Genomic DNA, 17,905 nt, shown 5'->3' with positions numbered 1-17,905 from the left:
TATCTCCTCTTCTATTCCTTCCCTTCTGGTGGGGATATCCGAGAACTTTCTAATGAGAAGAAAGGAAAGAGTTTAGAAAGAGAAGCTAGTCAGAATGGCAGCCAGGTTTGTGGAAGAATGATGTTTAATCCTGTGTCGCCAAAGGCTGCTCTTTGCTCAAGAAGCTAAGATCCAGGATTAGAGTGCAAAACAAGAAAAACAGATTTATCATTTTGTTCTCACTTTGTTGCTTTGGTGTTTTACTTCATGTAACTGCCTACAAGACCACACTTTTAAACCCCTCCATCAGTAAGCGTTTGTTAAGCACCCATCGAAACCGAAAACACGAAAACATCTCTAACACTTCCTTCCTCCCTAATAGACCAAAAGAATTCATTGAGTGTGTCTCTCACATCCGGCTGCTGTCCTGGCTGCTTCTGGGTTCCCTCACTCATAATGCAGTGTGTCCAAATGCCTCCTTTCCCTGCCTGCCAATACCTCTGGATGCAGGTTCCCATATTGCAGACCATCTTATTGTTATCCTGATTGGATTTCCAGAGCAATCAAAGGTAAGTGATTTCTGCAAGATTAAAACCATATGCATCAAAATTGCTAATGGAAACCCTTATCAGCCAATTATGTTTCTTCTGAGAAGAAAATGCATCTTATCACTTGCCCTCCTGTGGATGCTAGGAAAGCAACTTTGTGCTAATGCCTTATTTAAAGTTGTTCAAATTCCCAGACTATCTTTTCTTCCCCTTAAATTGTTTTTCGGTTTACTTTTATGAAGATAAATTATGGAGGCAAGCAAGAGTTAGCTTCCTAGGCATTTCTATCTCAAAATAATGAAGAGCAATGCAAGGATAGAAATATAATAAAAATTCTGTGATCGGTTTTTAGAACCAAATATGAAGAGGAGGAAAATTTACACTCTAATTTTTTATGCACTGCCTTTCAACTTAAATCTCTAGAGATATATGAAGATACAAAATGAAAATAAGGCCAGTTGGGAACTCACTAAAGTATATGCTGGAATCACTTACACAGAGGAACTTATAAATTGTAGAGACAGATGATGTGCTTAAGAGAATAAAGTCAATCCAAGGCAAGCATCAATCATGAGCCTATACAAGCAAACTTGACACACTGGTACTAATCAGTTATGAGGAGCCAAGGTCCCTTCACAGAGCTTAGGCAGATTCTAGGAGGTCACGGTGGGTTTGGGAACAGCTGGGATTTAGGCCAGGGCAAGCTGACCTGCAATAAATTTATTCTGAAATCAAATAGAGCACCCATCCAAATGACCTGAACGATGTTTGCAAAAGGAATTAGGCAGTCAGTTCCTAATATTTCAACCCAGTCTGTGTTTGATTCCTAATGATGGTACTTTATAATTCTGTGACATTGAAAAAGTTACTTAACCTCTCTGAGCTCCAGGTTTTCATCTGTAAAATAGATGAAATGGTTTGAGAATTATGGAGGTGATCTATAAAAAGTCTTTACCACAGTGTCTGGGACATTATAGGTGCTTACTCAATCAGTACTCATTACTAGTTAGGAATACTATCAGTACTTACTACTAGTTAGGAATACTATCAATACTTATACAAGTTAGGAATACTATCAGCACTTATACTAGTCAGGAATACTATCAGTACTCACTACTAGTTAGGAATACTATCAGTACTACTAGTTAGGAATACTATCTTTGCTGCTGCTGCTACTGCTGTCACTACTAGTAGTAGTATAATTATTAAGTGCTGGGCAGTGCGTTCATGTATATCACCTCATTTACTCCTAACTACAACTCTTTGAGGAGGGGACTGTTATCCCCATGTTACAGATGAGCAAACACCCTAAAATGGTAGAATGATTGTTCTTCCTAATCTAGTGTAGGGGTAGGAACATCAGTTTCATTAAAGGGCGAAGGGGTGGGTAGATTTATTCTGCAAACTAAGGTGTCTTCTCTCTGAAAAGATGCTTGGTCTCTAAGCGCACTCCCACTGACTGAGTGAAGAGCAGATTGTTTGGAGGTGATGAGTCATGAGTTTGTAACTTGGAAACAGCTCCTCCAGCCTCGGATCACCTGAATTACATGTACTTTGGCTGTGCTCCTTGGAAAGCCGAAGCCATGCAGGGAGGGCTCCTTGGAGCACCACAGCCCACTAGAATGTAACAGTTCCCTGTTTTCTTCCTTTTCAGACCTCCGTGTTGCACATGTGTTCTCTTTTCCATGCATTTATCTTTGCTCAGCTCTGGACCGTATATTGCGAACAAAGTGCTGTAGCTACAAATGTGCAAAGTCAGAATGAATTCAGCTTCACAGCGATACTGACAGCACTAGAATTTTGGAGTAGGGTGACACCCAGCATCCTTCAGCTGATGGCCCATAACAAAGTGGTGAGTTCACAAATGAGTTTCCCCTCTTGGACAGAATCTCAAAAACCACTCTCAGCCCTCACATTACATGTTTCTTTAGAGACCTCAGTTGTAACAGTACATAAATGGACTGGTGAATTTTTACGTTATAACCTGGATGTTCTACCTGCATAATAATTTTGATGAAAAACAATGCAGACAAATAAATTCAGTAAAAACCGTTTTTGTTTTCTCTGCCTAGTGCCAAAGGAAATTTATGTGAAACTTCTACCTTTAAGAGTTGTCTTGTGCTATAAAGTCAGAGAGTGAGGAGGGAGATTTATATTATTTTTGGATTCTAAGGCAATTTGGAAAAACCATAGCCAGTTAAGTCATCTCTTTGTGGTGTTTAAGAGCAGATTGACTATACGTGTTAATTCTAGTTAGGGCCCAAACCTGAAAAGAGTCTCACCATTTTGAGTTGCCCTCTGAGGACCTAGGCTCCTCAATCTTCAAATCCAGTTCCATTTTAATGTGGATGGCTCACCTTGTTGGAAAATATCTGAGGTATGGATAGCATGAGCCCACTTCATTGAACAAGCTTAGCTTAGTCCTGTGGAGTCAAGATTGGAGGGTGTATGGAAGGAATTTACAAGGGAGTCCTTTGGTTTAGCTTGCTACTTTGGTGGAAGATTCTCAGCTGGGAAAGCAGCATCCAGTGTCTTGGTTATGGGGGGTTCATCAGTAGAATTCTTGTCTGTGAAGGGCAAGGGGCCTGAAAGAACGCCATAATGATGATTCCAATGTGCCCAGAAACCCAACAGTGCACTCCACAAATGCATTCTGGAATGGTTTTGACTGATTGAATATTAGTCTAAGAAACATTTTCTTTTTGTTGTAATTGGAAAGGGGATTATATTTTTCCTTTAGGGAAGCACTTTCTTTTCTTTAGAGAAGCAGATATTATAAGGCAGTTCTGTATGGAAAGAGGTGTTTTAATTCAACTTAAAGGAAGTTTATGTGAAAACTATAGGGTGCACCAACAGTTCTGACCACCGCATAGATAATTACATTTATTAGATCATAGAGTCTGGGACTGAAGAAGCACTTGGAGGTCAAGTATTCTATTCTGCTCTTTTACGGACGATGAAACTGGGACCTTAAATTTAAACTAGAGATTCAGAGTTTCCTTCTGTTGTCGCTAGTTTTTTGATACCATTAATACCTCTCCTCCAAACCTCTCTTAATATTCAAATGTTGGGAATGAATTTGTTACTGGTGAATCTTGTACAAATGGTGTTACAAATGAATTTGAATTAATTTTAAATTCTGAAAATTTTGTTAAGTCACATAAGCCAGTCTGGTAAAATCCCCCCTGGAGTGTTTAAAATCTAGCCATAGGGATTTCTGGTGAGGGATATCATTTCTATGGTATTTTCAAACTGTCGTAAATATGACTGCCTTGTTCCACGGAGAATAAAGCCTCAAACACAGATGGTGCAATAAATGAAACAGCCGCTCCCAGTGAAGAAACTGGAGAAAGGATCGATCAAGATGGAGAAAAGACCCAAACCCAAGAGCTCTGCAGTTGGAAATGAAGGAAGCAGAAACCGTTTATCCTCTGGTGTGAATCACAGTGTGGTGCAGATTAGTGAGATTGATACCTGAATTCATTGGCAGCCCCAGGTTAGATGAGGAAGGCATGGCAACTGCGAAACCTCTGCAGCTTATAAAATTCAGTTTCTGGTTGAAGTTTTAGAGAGGAATAAATACCTCTGGTCCCCTCTGGCTGTTGTGCAGAATGTCCTCATGGGCACAGGGCATGTCGCTGCAGACTGTTTCCGTATCACCTTGAGTGGAATTGATTTTCCTGTTTGTTGTTTCAGATGGTAGAAATGGTGTGTCTCCATGTGATTAGTTTAATGGAGGCATTGCAAGAATGCAATTCAACAATTTTTGTCAAGGTAGGAAAATCTTATGATTTCTATAGACCGTATCTTGCTTCTAAAAGCAAATGTGAATTTATTTTGAATGTACCTTCTGAAGAGGAAAATAAAACTGATTTAATTTTCACATTCAAAGATGGGGCTGGAGGAATCGGGCTCACATAACAAGCCTTCACCAAATAGTTATAGTATAATTTTTGCTCTTGCTCCACCACTGTGACCAACTCTAGCTGGGTTCAATATGTCGCACCATGATGTCATGCAACATAAGTAATTAAAATATTACCAGAAACATTGATCTGGAAATGACCCTAGAGTCCTAGAAATTGTTTGGTGGAGCCTCACCTTGCAAGATATCCAGAAAACCAAGGAAAATTCTCTGTCATTGTTTGACTTGGTAGCTGATACTTTTCTCTAAGATAAATTAATTTAGTTTCTAATATTACTATTCTAAATCACTGTACAGCGTGTGAAAGTAATTCATGTATTTGTTATCTATCCAGGGACATCAGAAACATCCTAGTGTGATAAAAAGATAAAAGAACAAAGGAAAAGGTGGTTGCTCACTCACTTTCTCTTTTTATTTCCATTCTTTTTCCTTTCCTTCCTATCATTCCACCTCTCTGTTTCACTGATTCTTTGTCCTTCCTCTTCTTGTACCACTTCCTTCTTTGCCTTCCAAGTCTATATTCCATTATCCCAGCCACCATCACCACCCCCCTCCCCCCTCCCCGCCCACAGAGTGCATCAGTTTAGAACCTTATAACTTCCTATTTCACTCCTTGGTTTGACTCTCTTCAATAAAGGACATTTGTAAAGTTAACTCACACAGTGCTGAAGAAAAGCAGCGCATTTTTAGGGAAAACTTGACTGTTACCAGAAAACTGCAAGGTAGTTGGTTCAAATGGGATAGATATAGCTTATCTAGCTTGACAGTCAATAGCAAATGTCAACACTATGAGAGAAACTACATGACTGACTCTTGGGTGATCATACCTGATTTTGTTTTTTACAGCTTTATTGAAGTATAATTTATACACAGTAAACTTTACATATGTAAAATGTACAATTTGATATCTTCACATCACACATATTATACCCATGAAACCATCCATCCCCACAGTCAAGATAGTGAATGTCCTCCCCAGCTAAAGTTTTCTCATACACACTTGTTAGTCTCTATTCCACCGCTTCCTGTACCCCACTTCCTCATCCCCAGGCACCTACTGATCTGCTTTCTGTCATAATAGCTTAGTTTGCATTTTCTAGAATTTCATATAAATAGATTCATACAGTAGTTATGCTTTTTTTCTGCCTTCCTTCACTCAGAATAATTATATTACCATTAATCCATGTTACGTGTATCAGTAGATTATTTTATTTCTGAGTAGTATCTATTATATGGATATAACACATTTCGTTTATCCATTCATCAATTAATGGACATCTGAGCTGTTTCCAAAAGTTTGAGGCTATTACAAATAAAGCTGTTATGAATATACATACACAAGTCTTTGTGTAGCTATAGGCTTTCATGTGTGTTGGATAAATACCAAGGAGTGGAATTGCTAGGCTGTGTGATATGTGTATAACTTTTAAAGAAATTGGCAAACTGTTTTCCAAAGTGATTGTACCCTGTTACATTCACACCAGCAGTATGCATTCCAGTGCCTACACATCTTCGTCAATACTTAATGTAGTTAATCTTTAGTTTTAGTCGTTCTAAGAACTGTGTACTGCAAAATTGCATTTTCTTGTTGACAAATGATACACATCTTTTTCATGTGCTTATTTGCTATCCATATATCTGCATGGTAAAATGTCTATTAAAATTATTTGCCCATTTAAAAAATCAAGTTGGTTTTTTTCTTATTATTGAATTTTCAGATACAAGTCCTTTATCAGATATGTCATTTGCAAAGATTTTTTTTCTGTGTTTGTCTTCTCATTGTTTTCACAGTGACTTGTGAAGAGCAGAAAGTCTTAATTTTGATGAAATACCATTTATCAAATTTTTCTTTTATGAATCATGCTTTTGATGTTGTATTTAAGAAAATCTTTGCCTAATCCAAGATCACAAAGAGTTTTCTTTGTGTTTTCTTCTAGGTATTATATATGTTTTCTTCTAGGTGTTAGTTGATATCTATGATCCATTTTGAGTTAACTTTTGTGGATGTGTGTGGTATGGATTGAGGTACTTTTTATGTGTGTGGCTATCCAATTATTCTAGGATTATTTGTTAAAAATTCTATCCATTGAATTGCTTTTGCACTTTTGTCAAAAATCAATTGACCATTCATGTATGGTTCTATTAATGGATACTCAATTCATTTCTATTGATCTGTTTGTCTACCTTTGTACCACGCTGTCTAGGTTACTATAGCTTTCTAATATGCCTTGAAATCATGTAGTGTTACTCCTCTAAATTTCTACACCTATTTCAAAGTTGTTTTGGCTATTTTAGGTCCGTTGCATTCTAGATACGTTTTAAAATCAACTTGTCAATTACTACGAAAAACCTGCTGGGAATGTGGGTTGCACTGATGTATACATCACTTTAAGGAGAATTGAGATATTAACAATATCGAGTCTTCCAATCTATGAACAGAGTATATCACTCTATTTATTTATGTCTTCATTAATTTTTCTCAGCAAGATTTATAGTTTTCCATATACAGGACTAGAATATTTTGTCAAATTTATCCCTAAGTATATAGTAATTTTATAGTATTATAAATAACATGGTTTTTTACATTTAAATTTTTGGTATTTTATTGTTAGTATTTAGAAATATAACTGATTTATGCCTTTATACCCTGCAATCTGTTAAACTCATTTATTAGTTCTAGTAGCTTTCTTGTAGCTTTCATCAGATTTTCTCTGTAGACAATAATGTCATGTGCAAGTAGAAGCAGTTTTCTTTCTTTCTTTTGAATTTTTATACTTTTAATTTCTTTTTCTTGTCTCATTGCTCTGGCTAGATCCTCTAATACAAGTTGAATAGAAGTCATGAGAGTTGGAAACCTTGTCTTGTTCCTGATCTTAGGAAGAAAGCATTCATTAAATATAAATGTTAGCTGTTAGTTTTTCATAGATACCCTTTGTCAGATTGAGTAAGGGTCTCTTCTATTCCTAGTCTGCTAAGAATTTTTGTCAGGAATAGATGTAGGATTTGTCAAATGCTTTTTCTACATTTATTGAGATGGTCATTTGATTTTTCTTTTTTGACTATTGAGTTTCATGGATTGATTTTTGAATGTTAAACCAACCTTATATTCCTGGGACAAACCACTTGGTCTTGAAGTATTATTCTTTTATGTATTGCTGAATTCTATTTGCTAACACTTTAAAATAATTTTTTTGCATCAGTGTTTATGAGGGATATTGTACTGTAATTTTCTTTTCTTGTAATAACTATATTTGGTTTTGGTATCAGGGTAATGATGGCCTTATAGAATAAGTCAGGAAGTATTCCTTTCTTTTCCATTTCTGGAAAAGTTTGTATATGTTTGGTATTTTTTTTTTTCTCCTTAAATATTTGGTCAAATTCACCAGTGGAACTGCTTGGGCTTGGAATTTTCTTTGCAGGAGGGTGTTAAACTACAGATTCAATTTCTTTAATAGATATAGGGTTATTTAAGTTATCTGCTTATTCTTGAGTGATCTTTGACAGTGTGTCTTTCAAAGAATTTGTCCATTTCATCAGAATAGTTGATGTTATTGGCATGAAGTTACTCATAATAGTCCCTTATTATACTTTTAATATTTGTAGGATCAGTAGTTATGCCACCTCTTTCATTCCTGATAATGGTGATTTGTGATCTCACTTTTATTTTTCTGATCAATCTGGTTAAAGGTTTATCAATTTTAGTGAGCTTTTGATTTAAAACAATGACAACAATAACCAGCTTTTGGTTGGTTTTCATAGATTTTTTCTGCAGTTTTTGTTTCACTGATTTCTGTTCTTTATTATTTTCTTTCTTCTGTTGACTTTCAATTTAATTTGCTCTTCTTTTTCTTGTTTCTTAAGGTGGAAGTGGAATTCACTGATTTGAGATTTTTTTCTTTTATAACATAAGTGATTAGTGCTATAGATTTCCATCTAAGCACTGGTTTAGCAGCCTCCTACAATTTGGTAGTTGTGTTCTCATTTTCGTTCAGTTCAGAATACTTTCTATCTTCCCTTTTGCTTTCCTTTTTGACCCATTCCTTATTTAGAGGCAAGAATTTAGTTTCCAAATATTTGAGGCTTTTCTAGAGATTTTCTGTTATGGATTTTTAATCCAATCCTGTTATGGTCAGAGAAAATATCAATACTTTGTATAATTTGACTCATTTTAAATTTATTGAGTCTTGTTTAGGATATTGTCTATCTTGGTAAATGCTGTGTGTACTAGAAAAGAATATGTCTTCTGCTGTTGTTGAATATAGTTTCCTAGGTCAGTTGATTCAAGCTTGTTGATAGTGTTGTTCAATTTTTTCATGTCCTTCCTTCTTTTTCTATCCACTTAGTCTGTCAGTTATTGAAAAGGGTATTGAAATATCTCCCTAATTTATCCTTTCAGGTCTACCAGTTTTTGTTTCACATATTATGAAACTCTCATTAGGTGCATAAAAGTTTAGGATTGTTATATCTTCTTAATGAATTGAAATTATGAAATGGTTCTCTTTATCCTCGATAATATTCTTTGGTAATAATAAAGGCAGTCCAGCTTTCTTTTGACTAGTGTTAGTATGGTATATCTTTTTCTAGCCCTTTAACCTATTTGTGTCTTTATATTTAAAGTATATTTCTTATAGGCAGCATGTAGTTGGGTATTGGGCTTTTTTAAAAATCCAATCTGACAATCCCTTTTAATTGGGATTTTTAAACCATTTTCATTTCATGTGTTTTGTGATACTATTTGGCTTAAAATATCTTGCTGCTTGTTTTCTTTATTTCCCATCCATTCTTTGTCCTTTATTCCCTCTTTTTCTACCTTCTTTTTGACTAATTGAGTTTTTAATGATTAAATTTTGGATACAATTTCCACTTTTTGGTCTAGATTCTTCAGGTGGAAGCTGAGGTCATCAATTTGAGAACCTTTTTCTATTCAGCTGTCAGTGTTTGGTTTTCTGAATTTCCTCCTAAGTACTGCTTTGGCTGTATTCCTCTAAATTTTGATATATTCTCATTTACATTCAGTTCAAAATACTTTCTAATTTCCCTTTTGACTTCTTCTTTGACCCATGGGTTATTTAAATGTGTTTTTCAGTTATCTTATTAGCTATATGTCTTAGCTGTTGTTGTTTTAGTGGTTGACTTAAGAGTTTATAGTCTACATTTTTAACTTAACACAATCTGCCTTCAAGTAATAATATACCACTTCATGTATAGTATGAGAATGTACAACAGTATACTTCCATTTCCAGACTTTGTGCTATGATTGTCATCCATTTTACTCCTACATATGTTACAAACCAAACCATAATATTTTTTTGCTTTAAACAATTATCTCTCAAAGCAATTTAAATTTTGTTTTATATTTATTTATATTTGCTATTATTGCCATATTTACATTTTTCAGTTTTCTTCATTCCTTTCTATGGAATTAAACTTCCATCTTCCTTCTGCCCAAAGGACTTTCTTTACTGCTTCTTGTGTTGGTCTGCTGAAGCTTAATTCCTTCAGCTTTTGTATGTCTGAGAAAGTCTTTACTTTACCTTCATATTTGAAAGCTATTTTCAGTGGTTATTGAATTCTAGTTTCGAAGTTTTTTTTCCCCCTAGTATTTTAAAGATGCTATTCATCCACTGTCTTTTTGCTTCCATTATTTCTGAGAAGAAATCTTTGTCATTCTTATTTCTTTTCTTCTGTATATGATACGTCTTTTTTCTCAGACTGCTTTGAAGATTTTTTTCTTTACCATTGTTGCTAAGCAATTTGATGATGATATGCCTTGGTGTAGTTTTCGTCATGTTTCTTGTGCTTGAGTTTGTTGACTTTCTTGGATCTGTGAATTTATAGTTTTCATTATATCTGGAAAAGTATCAGCTATTGTTTCTTTAAAATTTTCTTGCATACCTCTATTTAACATACTCAGTATTTCCTCTACCTTCTTGACCATATTGAATATAGTTATAATAACTGTTTTAATGTCCTTGTTTACCAGTTCTGTTCTCTGTATCATTTGGGGGTCTTTTCTAGTTACTTGATTTTTCTTCTCGTTATGGATCACATTTTCCTGCTTCTTAGCATGCCTGGTAATTTTTTATTGGATTCTTGACAGTTTGAATTTGACTTTTTTGGGTGCTAGATATTTTTTATTCCTACAAGCATTCTTGAGCTGTATTCTATGACATAGTTAAATTACTTAGAAACAGTTTTATGCCTTTGAAACTTGGTGTTAAGCTTTGTTAGGTAGGATCGGAGCAGCAGTTTGTCTAGGGCTACTATTTCTTCACTGGTAAGGTAATATCCTTCTGAGTACTCTACTTGGTGTTCTATGATTTGCAAGATTTTTCTACTGTAACTAGTGGAAGCACAAACTATTGTTATGTGATTACCAGGGATTTTTCCCTCTAATCTTTTTAGGTTATTTTTTCTTCAGCCTTGGATAATTTTCTCACATGTGTATACTGGTCAGTATTGAGCTGAAGACTCAAGGGGAACCCTTTACAGATCTTCAGAGAGTTAGCGCTCTCTCTCTCTCTATATAGCTCTCTCCTTTCCACTACTCTGCCTTACAAACTCTAGCTCCCTTGGCCTCCCTGGACTCCCAGCTCCATCTCCTTACCTCAGGAAGACCACCAGACTGTACCTGGGTTCCTTCTCCCTGTGCTACTGCCTGAAAACACTTTCTAGGCAGTGAGCTAGGATAACTGTAGGGGTCACCTTGTCTGTTTCCTCTCCCTCAGCGATCACTGTCCTGCATTGCTGATGCTTAATGTCTGAAAATCATTGTTTCATTACCCTTCATCTGGAATTTTAGTTTTGTTTTAGGCAGGATTGTAAATCTGGTCTTTGTTACTCCATCTTGGGTGAAAGAGAAAGTTTCATGACTAATTTTATTTTGAGGGCTGGAAAAAACATGGAGTGAAATGAATGTAGTCCAACTGAGCAGGAAGTCTTCAATTTATCCCATAACATAAACCGAGATAAGAGGAAAAGTATCCCTTTGACTTTGATGAAAAACAACATATTTTTTTAAATGTCCTTTAGTTTTCTGGATATTGTTTTTGGAGAAGAAAAAAAACCAACCAATTTTATTATAACATTACAGTGCCCAGAATAAATTACATCTAATTCTTACTGACAGCTTTGTAGGAGCCACTAGCAAAAGGGTACTGAAATGAACATTATTCAAAAAAAGTCGAATTAGCATTCCGGAAATAGGATGACTGCTGGATTGTATAGTGCTGTCCTTCACAATGAACTTTAACCTGATGCCTTCAGTCAGGTTCGTAAATCACAAACCTGAAGGCCCCTTGCAGGTATATTTAGAATCTTATGGTCTTGTGTTACATCAATAGGGAAATAACAAAAGCACTTCCAAAATCAGCCTCAGTATTCCCCTTGATTGCCTCATAAAGGCCCTTAGCCCCTGGGGCAACCCTGGGAAAGGTGTCCACCCAGGGGCAGAGTACTCAGTGTTCCCTGGTCTCAAGCCTCCTCCGTCCCTCAGGATTCTTAACAAGAGGTTAGTTCAGGTATTTCCCAAACATCAAGAGGCATAGGGGCCTGCTTCCATATTAAATGGGTCAAAAGACAACAAAAGTCTGTAGGCGTTAGGACCCCTCAGGGCTTGTTTTTGCCCTGCAGACAGTAGGGAGAAGGCGGTTAGACTAACTTATTTTTTCCATTCAGAATATCCAGATGAGCCAGTCCTCTTAAACGCCAGAGAGTACACCCTTATCTGCCACCAACCTTCGTAATCCCACAGTTTTATTATGAAGGTGGGTGGCAGGGGAGGCATGAAAGGGTGTCATTTTCTGATTGAGTTTCAGTCCCATCACATCTTCTGGGGCACACCATCCTCCGTTTCCAAACACAGCAGTCATATTAGCGACAGAGTATTAAATGGCTGTGATAGAAACACTGTGTTTAGGAATAAACATCAATGGAAGTCAAATTAGCAAATTGTTTGTATCTATAGAACGTTGAAAGCAGAGCAGCAGCCAGATTTAGCCTTGGGAAAAAAAGAATAGAGAGGAAATATAATTTATCACCTCACCAAGTTGTTTTTTTAATGATTTGATGAATTAAATGAGACTAGCAGCTATGGCCGTGACTAGTGAACAGAGAGGTTATTTATATGCTATCCCCCGTCCCAGCAGGCTCTCCTCCTGATCCTCTCGCTTTGGTCATTGCATTGCTGTGAACAAATCCCAGGCTCACTTTTAACCTTTTCCCCGATCCAAAGAGCAAACTAGTCCTCAGACCCTCACAGGTTGGCACTGCAGGCAGCAGCCTTCTCCATCCCGGAAGCCGTCCCTGGTCTTATCTGGACCATGAAGGCAGCCTCCACACTGGGCCCCTGCCTCCGTTCTCCATGTCCTTCCACATCCTAGTGTCCAAACTGCTGCCACAGTGACCTTGCTGGAGCACCGTTCTCCTCACGGTGAATGGGCCTTCCCTCATCAGAAAGCACACTGAATTTGGAATAAAACCCATATCTCCTTATGTGGCATCCTAGATCATCTGTGGGTAGATGGGGAGAGGCCTTGCTCTGCTTTGCTAAACTTGTTTTTCATGACCCTGTGCTAAGAACCTCACCCTTCAGCATCACGTGAACCTCCACTGCTTCCTCACCTCTCTGCACACTCCCACCTCTGGGCTTTGCTTCCTTGAGTGCCCTTGTATTAGTTTGCTAGGCTGCTGAGCACTGCAAATTGGGTGACGGAAGCAACAGAAATGTACCGTCTCATGGTTCTGGAGGCAAGAAGTTACGAGATCAAGGTGATGGCAGAACTGATTCCTTCTGAGGCTGTGAGGGAGCATCTGTCCCAGCCTCTCCCCTGGCTCCTGGGGGTTTGCTGGCCATCTTTGGCGTTCCTTGGCTTGTAGATCTCTGCTTCACCTTCATGTGCCACTCTCCCTGTGTATCTATCTGTGTCCAAATTTCCCCCTTTCTATAAGAACACCAGTCATATTGGATTAGGGGTCCCCCCTACTCCAGAGTGGCCTCATCTTAACTCGCTACATCTTCAATGACCCCATTTCCAAATAAGGTCACATCTGAGGCTGTGTGGGCAAGGACTACAACGGCTATATGAGATGACACAATGCAGTCCATATCAACTCTACTCTATTGGAGTCGGGTCAGAAAGAGCATGGAGTGAAATGATATGCATTTGAGCGTATTAAAGATCTGAGCAGTCCTGAAAGAAACTAACATTTCCAGAGTTATTAGATCATAGCCCTCCTTCCCCATTTAAATCCCACCCACCTAGAGTTGTGTGGAATACACTTTGGGAAATGTATTCTGTCCCTGACTTGTGGATTTATGAGGCCACGAACGCAAGTCAACACTTGCGTTAGGAAGGGCTGAAGTGTGGCGAGAGACCAAAGTGGACAGAGGAGAGCCGCTGCTGGGGGAGCTCGGGCGGGGCACCTGTGACCTCCTAGGAAGGGTCTCAGGGCAAATCAGAGGCAGCGGAAGGGCAGGGCTCCCCAGATGCCCAGGATTTGAGAGCCTCGCTCCCGGCTGGAGCAGGGACCCGCTGCTCGCCTGCCCGTGCACCCACACTGCTGAAACCCCGGCCTGCACTCACTCCTGCTGTGTCCCGTCTTCCAAATCACAGCCAGGCAACTTCAGGGCTTGTCTTTGTCCATCACTTAAGCATTTTAACCGCTTCCCAGTGATCTTAACGACCACAGGCAGATAGCTTCACCATGCTACTTGGAGACTCAGTTCTAAAGATCCCGTGGAGGAAATTCTATTTCTAGAAAGGGAGGATTTAATTAAATAAATACACATTTAATTTCCCATGCTTGGTAGCTTTCAAGAGACAATCAGTCATTTACAGTGTGTGTTTCAGGCACTCATGGGGTGCTTATTAACCTCCAAATGCCACCAGCTCAGCAGGGTTTGGCCTCAGAGAGACGTTTGTCTGATAGCGGGGGAACTCTGCAGTGGAGGCCCACATTCTTTTGTGATGTTAAAGGGATTCCGTGTGCCTTGCTTTGCCAGGCAGTAAGCGGAGCTTATGTGGGAGAATGGGGAACAGTAGTAATGGGCCTTCTGTGTTTCTCCATACAGCTGATACCTATGTGGTTGCCAATGATTCAGTCAAATATCAAGGTAAGTCACCCCCGGGTGTACTGGAAGCTCAGTTCCCTCCAGAGAAGCTCGTAACGTTCACAGGGCTCCACAATGCTCCGCTCATTACCTGTTCCTGGTCTCTGGGGGCTGATAACGCAGGAGACCCTGCGGGACAGGTAGGGGGCCTGTGGGCCGAGGTGACAGCAGGAGCCGCTGTCCTGCTACTCATCGTTGATTGAAGGGGGAGGGGGAGGATCCCAGAGTCTGGGCGAGGCTCCGCTACTGACTAGAATACAGGCTGAAAAGCTACTCTACCTTCAGAGGACACCCATGGGATCCGGTCCCAGACACGTCCAGTGCTATTTCCTGGCCACTAGGACTGACTTTTTGTGATGGGAAGAATTCTACTAAGAGAGGATAACATTCAGTGAATGACAGAATTGAACTAGAAGGGACCTGCCCACTCCCCCCCCCCTCATTCTATATAAGAGGAAACATAGGCTCAGAAGGAAGAGTAACTTGGACAGGGTCCCACAGCCAGGGAGGGGAAGACAGAATGTATTTCTCACTGCCAGGCCCCGCCTTGAGTGACGCATTGTCACTGCAGGGCCAGACATACTCCATGGCTGTAAATCTAGTTACTGGGGCTTAACATTAAGATGGCAAAGCTCACCACCCGCTCCATCCCAAACTGGGTCCCGTCTAAGGCACTGGGAGTATCAGGGAGGAGGGGGAGAAGACGGAAGCCTTGTTGCTGGATTTCCTCCCAGAGTTGGGGAGGGATGCTTGTGGAAGGAAGGGAGGTGACTTCAAGGGATACCAAGAGAGGTATACAGCTGTCAGCAGTGCCCACAGGCTTTGAGTACTGGTTCATGGCCTAACTGCTGTTTGTGGCCACCGGTAGGGCCAGTGGCTCTGCTGGAAACCTCATTGCACCACTAGCTTCTATTGTGAAAACTGCTTGGACTTTCACCCTGAGGCATTCCAAACTGCCCTCCCCCTGCTTGGCGGTCATCTGTGGCAATTTGACATTGCCCAGAGTGCTAAGTGGAGGCCAACAGAACTTCATGAAAAGCTAAGAAGAATAAGAAAAGCTTACAACCTAGCTCCTTCGTGTGCATGAACGTGAGAACAGAGAGACTATAATCATGATGAAAAGGTCCTGAGCACTTCCTATGTGCCGGCTTCTGTTCTGACCCCTCTGTTAACTCACTTATCCTTACAATAACCCCGTCAGGTGAGTGTTACTATCCCCACTTTGCCCATGAGACAATCCAAACACAGACCGAAAAACCTTGTTCCCCAAGTTGTTTACAGGGGACCGAGGATCTGAACCCAGGGAGCCTGGCAGCAGACCCCACGACACCAGGCCCACATAGCAAACAGCTCTTGGGGGACAAGTCTAAGTGTCAGCCCCTGCACTGGTGTTGCAATGAATGAGTCGAGGTGGGAGGGGCATTATTTGGATGGATTTGGGCCAGGTGGGCTCTAAGGACATGGCACCGGCCCACGCCCTCTGTCCTGAGCCCTCCCCAAATTTGGGAGTTGGCCTTCTTCAGGCCAGACAGCCCCCGTGCCACGTGTAAGTTCCGCCTGCAGAAGAAGTCCAGGCCGGCACTCCCTGGGTGGACCGGGAACCCGAGCAGGAAAGAAACTAAACTACCGTCTTGCCCTTTCTTACAGCACTTATCTGCGGGACTCCAGCTTCGCCTCCAGGCCATTCAGAACAACGTGGACCACCACAGCCTCAGGACGCTGCCGGGCTCCACCCAGAGCAGTGCCAGCCTGGCGGCCCTGCGCAAGTGGCTGCAGTGCACCCAGTTCAAAATGGCCCAGGTGGAGATCCAGTCCTCAGAAGCAGCCTCTCAATTTTATCCTCTATGAGCGGACTCCTCGGCTCTCAGTGTCAACACTCTGGTTTAGCAATAATGGGTTTCAAAACAAAACAATTCGATCCAAGCAGGTTGGGGAACATATTGGTACTGTACATTCTCTTTCTAGTTTAGTAAAAGACGTGCAAAGGCCGGAGAGGGCCAAAATGAAGCTTTCTTGCTACACATTTCTGATGACTCCTTGGGCTATCCGATTAAGTGTTTCCTTACATTATTTTTTAAAAACCAAATCATTTTTCTTTAACTAACTTCTATTTTTTTTAAGAAAAAAAAAATAGACTGGTGGGTACTCACAGAAAAGTTGTATAAGTCCCCCTGTTGCTATTTTTGATGATAGAGAATAAATAGGGTTTTTGAAACCTTTGTAGTGTTTTTTCTTAAAATCCACTCTTGGCAATGCAATAAAAAACCCCGTCACCATAAGCCAGTGACACTTGACTGAAGCTTTTTGTCATTATCCTGGGAAAAGTGGCAGCTTGCAAGGACCATTACAAAGTGCACTTAGAAATTAGGTGGTTAAACTGTGCCAACTGTTTTCTTTGTTTTATAATATCATTTTCCAGGACTGTCCAGTAAGTTTTATTATTTTTAAAACTAGTTTTTCAACTCATTAGTCCTAGGCTGTACTTTCTTGTAAGCTTTATGACAACCACTTTAGTTTTGTGAATAATAAATTTTATTCTTTTGTTAATACTTGTATACAATTCAATTTAAAACTGTAGATTGCATACTGGACCAGACGATTCCCCACGCTGGCACAGAACACTGCACCTGGAGCTATGTTTCATAAAACGGAATTTTAATAGTGTTAAGAGCACCCAAGATTTATCAGCACTTATATTTAGCATTTGACTGTGCATTCACAAATGATATTTCTCTTCTCTATCCCTGTAATGCACTGACTAAAAGAAGACTTAATATACATTTAAGCTGTATATCGACATGCTATTAAATGCATTTTTTATTATCTTTGTGAGCCTGGGGTTTTTTAAAATCAGTTTATAGAGCTAGAGTTTGGTTCCTGACAACCATTTCTTCTAAACTTTTAAAACTTCTAACTTCCATTAAGACTAAGTACAATTTTAAGAGGAAAAGGCTTTCTTTAAGATCATTTGGTGAGAGAAATACACAATTTATTTGAAGTCCATTCTCTAGGAGGGACTTTGAGGGCATGAGACTTTTTTTTTTTTTTTATGTTGGTTTTTAAGAAACTTCTCTCTTCTTCTGGGAAGTCTGATATCTTAATGCTTCTCAGGGGAAAACAAGTCCTCAAATGTTAAGTATTTCACATGAGTTCTAGAAAGACAGGGTGGCAGATCTCCATTCTTAATGAAAACTTGTGGGGAACCAATAGGTCCTTATAGTAAGAGTATAGAAATGATTATTCTTCATATTTTGCTAACGAACTCTTTGGAAAGGCCTTCCCCTATTCAGAATTCTCCTCTGTCCAAGTCGTACTTGGTTATGCTTCTGTGCACATTTTGTC

General features: G+C 39.5%; 1 protein-coding gene across 3 annotated transcripts in view; it reads left to right on the top strand.

Moving 5' to 3' along the window:
- The window catches only part of UNC79 (unc-79 homolog, NALCN channel complex subunit), a 202,856-nt gene extending 186,445 nt beyond the window's left edge, over window positions 1-16,411 (top strand). For all 3 annotated transcript variants that reach the window (XM_068553881.1, XM_068553705.1, XM_068553790.1), the window contains 5 exons: window positions 362-548; window positions 2,182-2,379; window positions 4,224-4,301; window positions 14,525-14,566; window positions 16,211-16,411. In XM_068553881.1, the coding sequence (XP_068409982.1) occupies window positions 362-548; window positions 2,182-2,379; window positions 4,224-4,301; window positions 14,525-14,566; window positions 16,211-16,411 (706 nt within the window). The remainder of the gene's footprint in view (window positions 1-361; window positions 549-2,181; window positions 2,380-4,223; window positions 4,302-14,524; window positions 14,567-16,210) is intronic.
- Window positions 16,412-17,905: the final 1,494 nt, after the last annotated feature.

This window comes from Eschrichtius robustus, chromosome 1, assembly GCF_028021215.1.
Source record: "Eschrichtius robustus isolate mEscRob2 chromosome 1, mEscRob2.pri, whole genome shotgun sequence".
NCBI classification, from domain to species: domain Eukaryota; kingdom Metazoa; phylum Chordata; class Mammalia; order Artiodactyla; family Eschrichtiidae; genus Eschrichtius; species Eschrichtius robustus.
The sequence above is the reverse complement of the archived record's forward strand: the minus strand, read 5'-3'. Positions and strand labels throughout refer to the sequence as shown.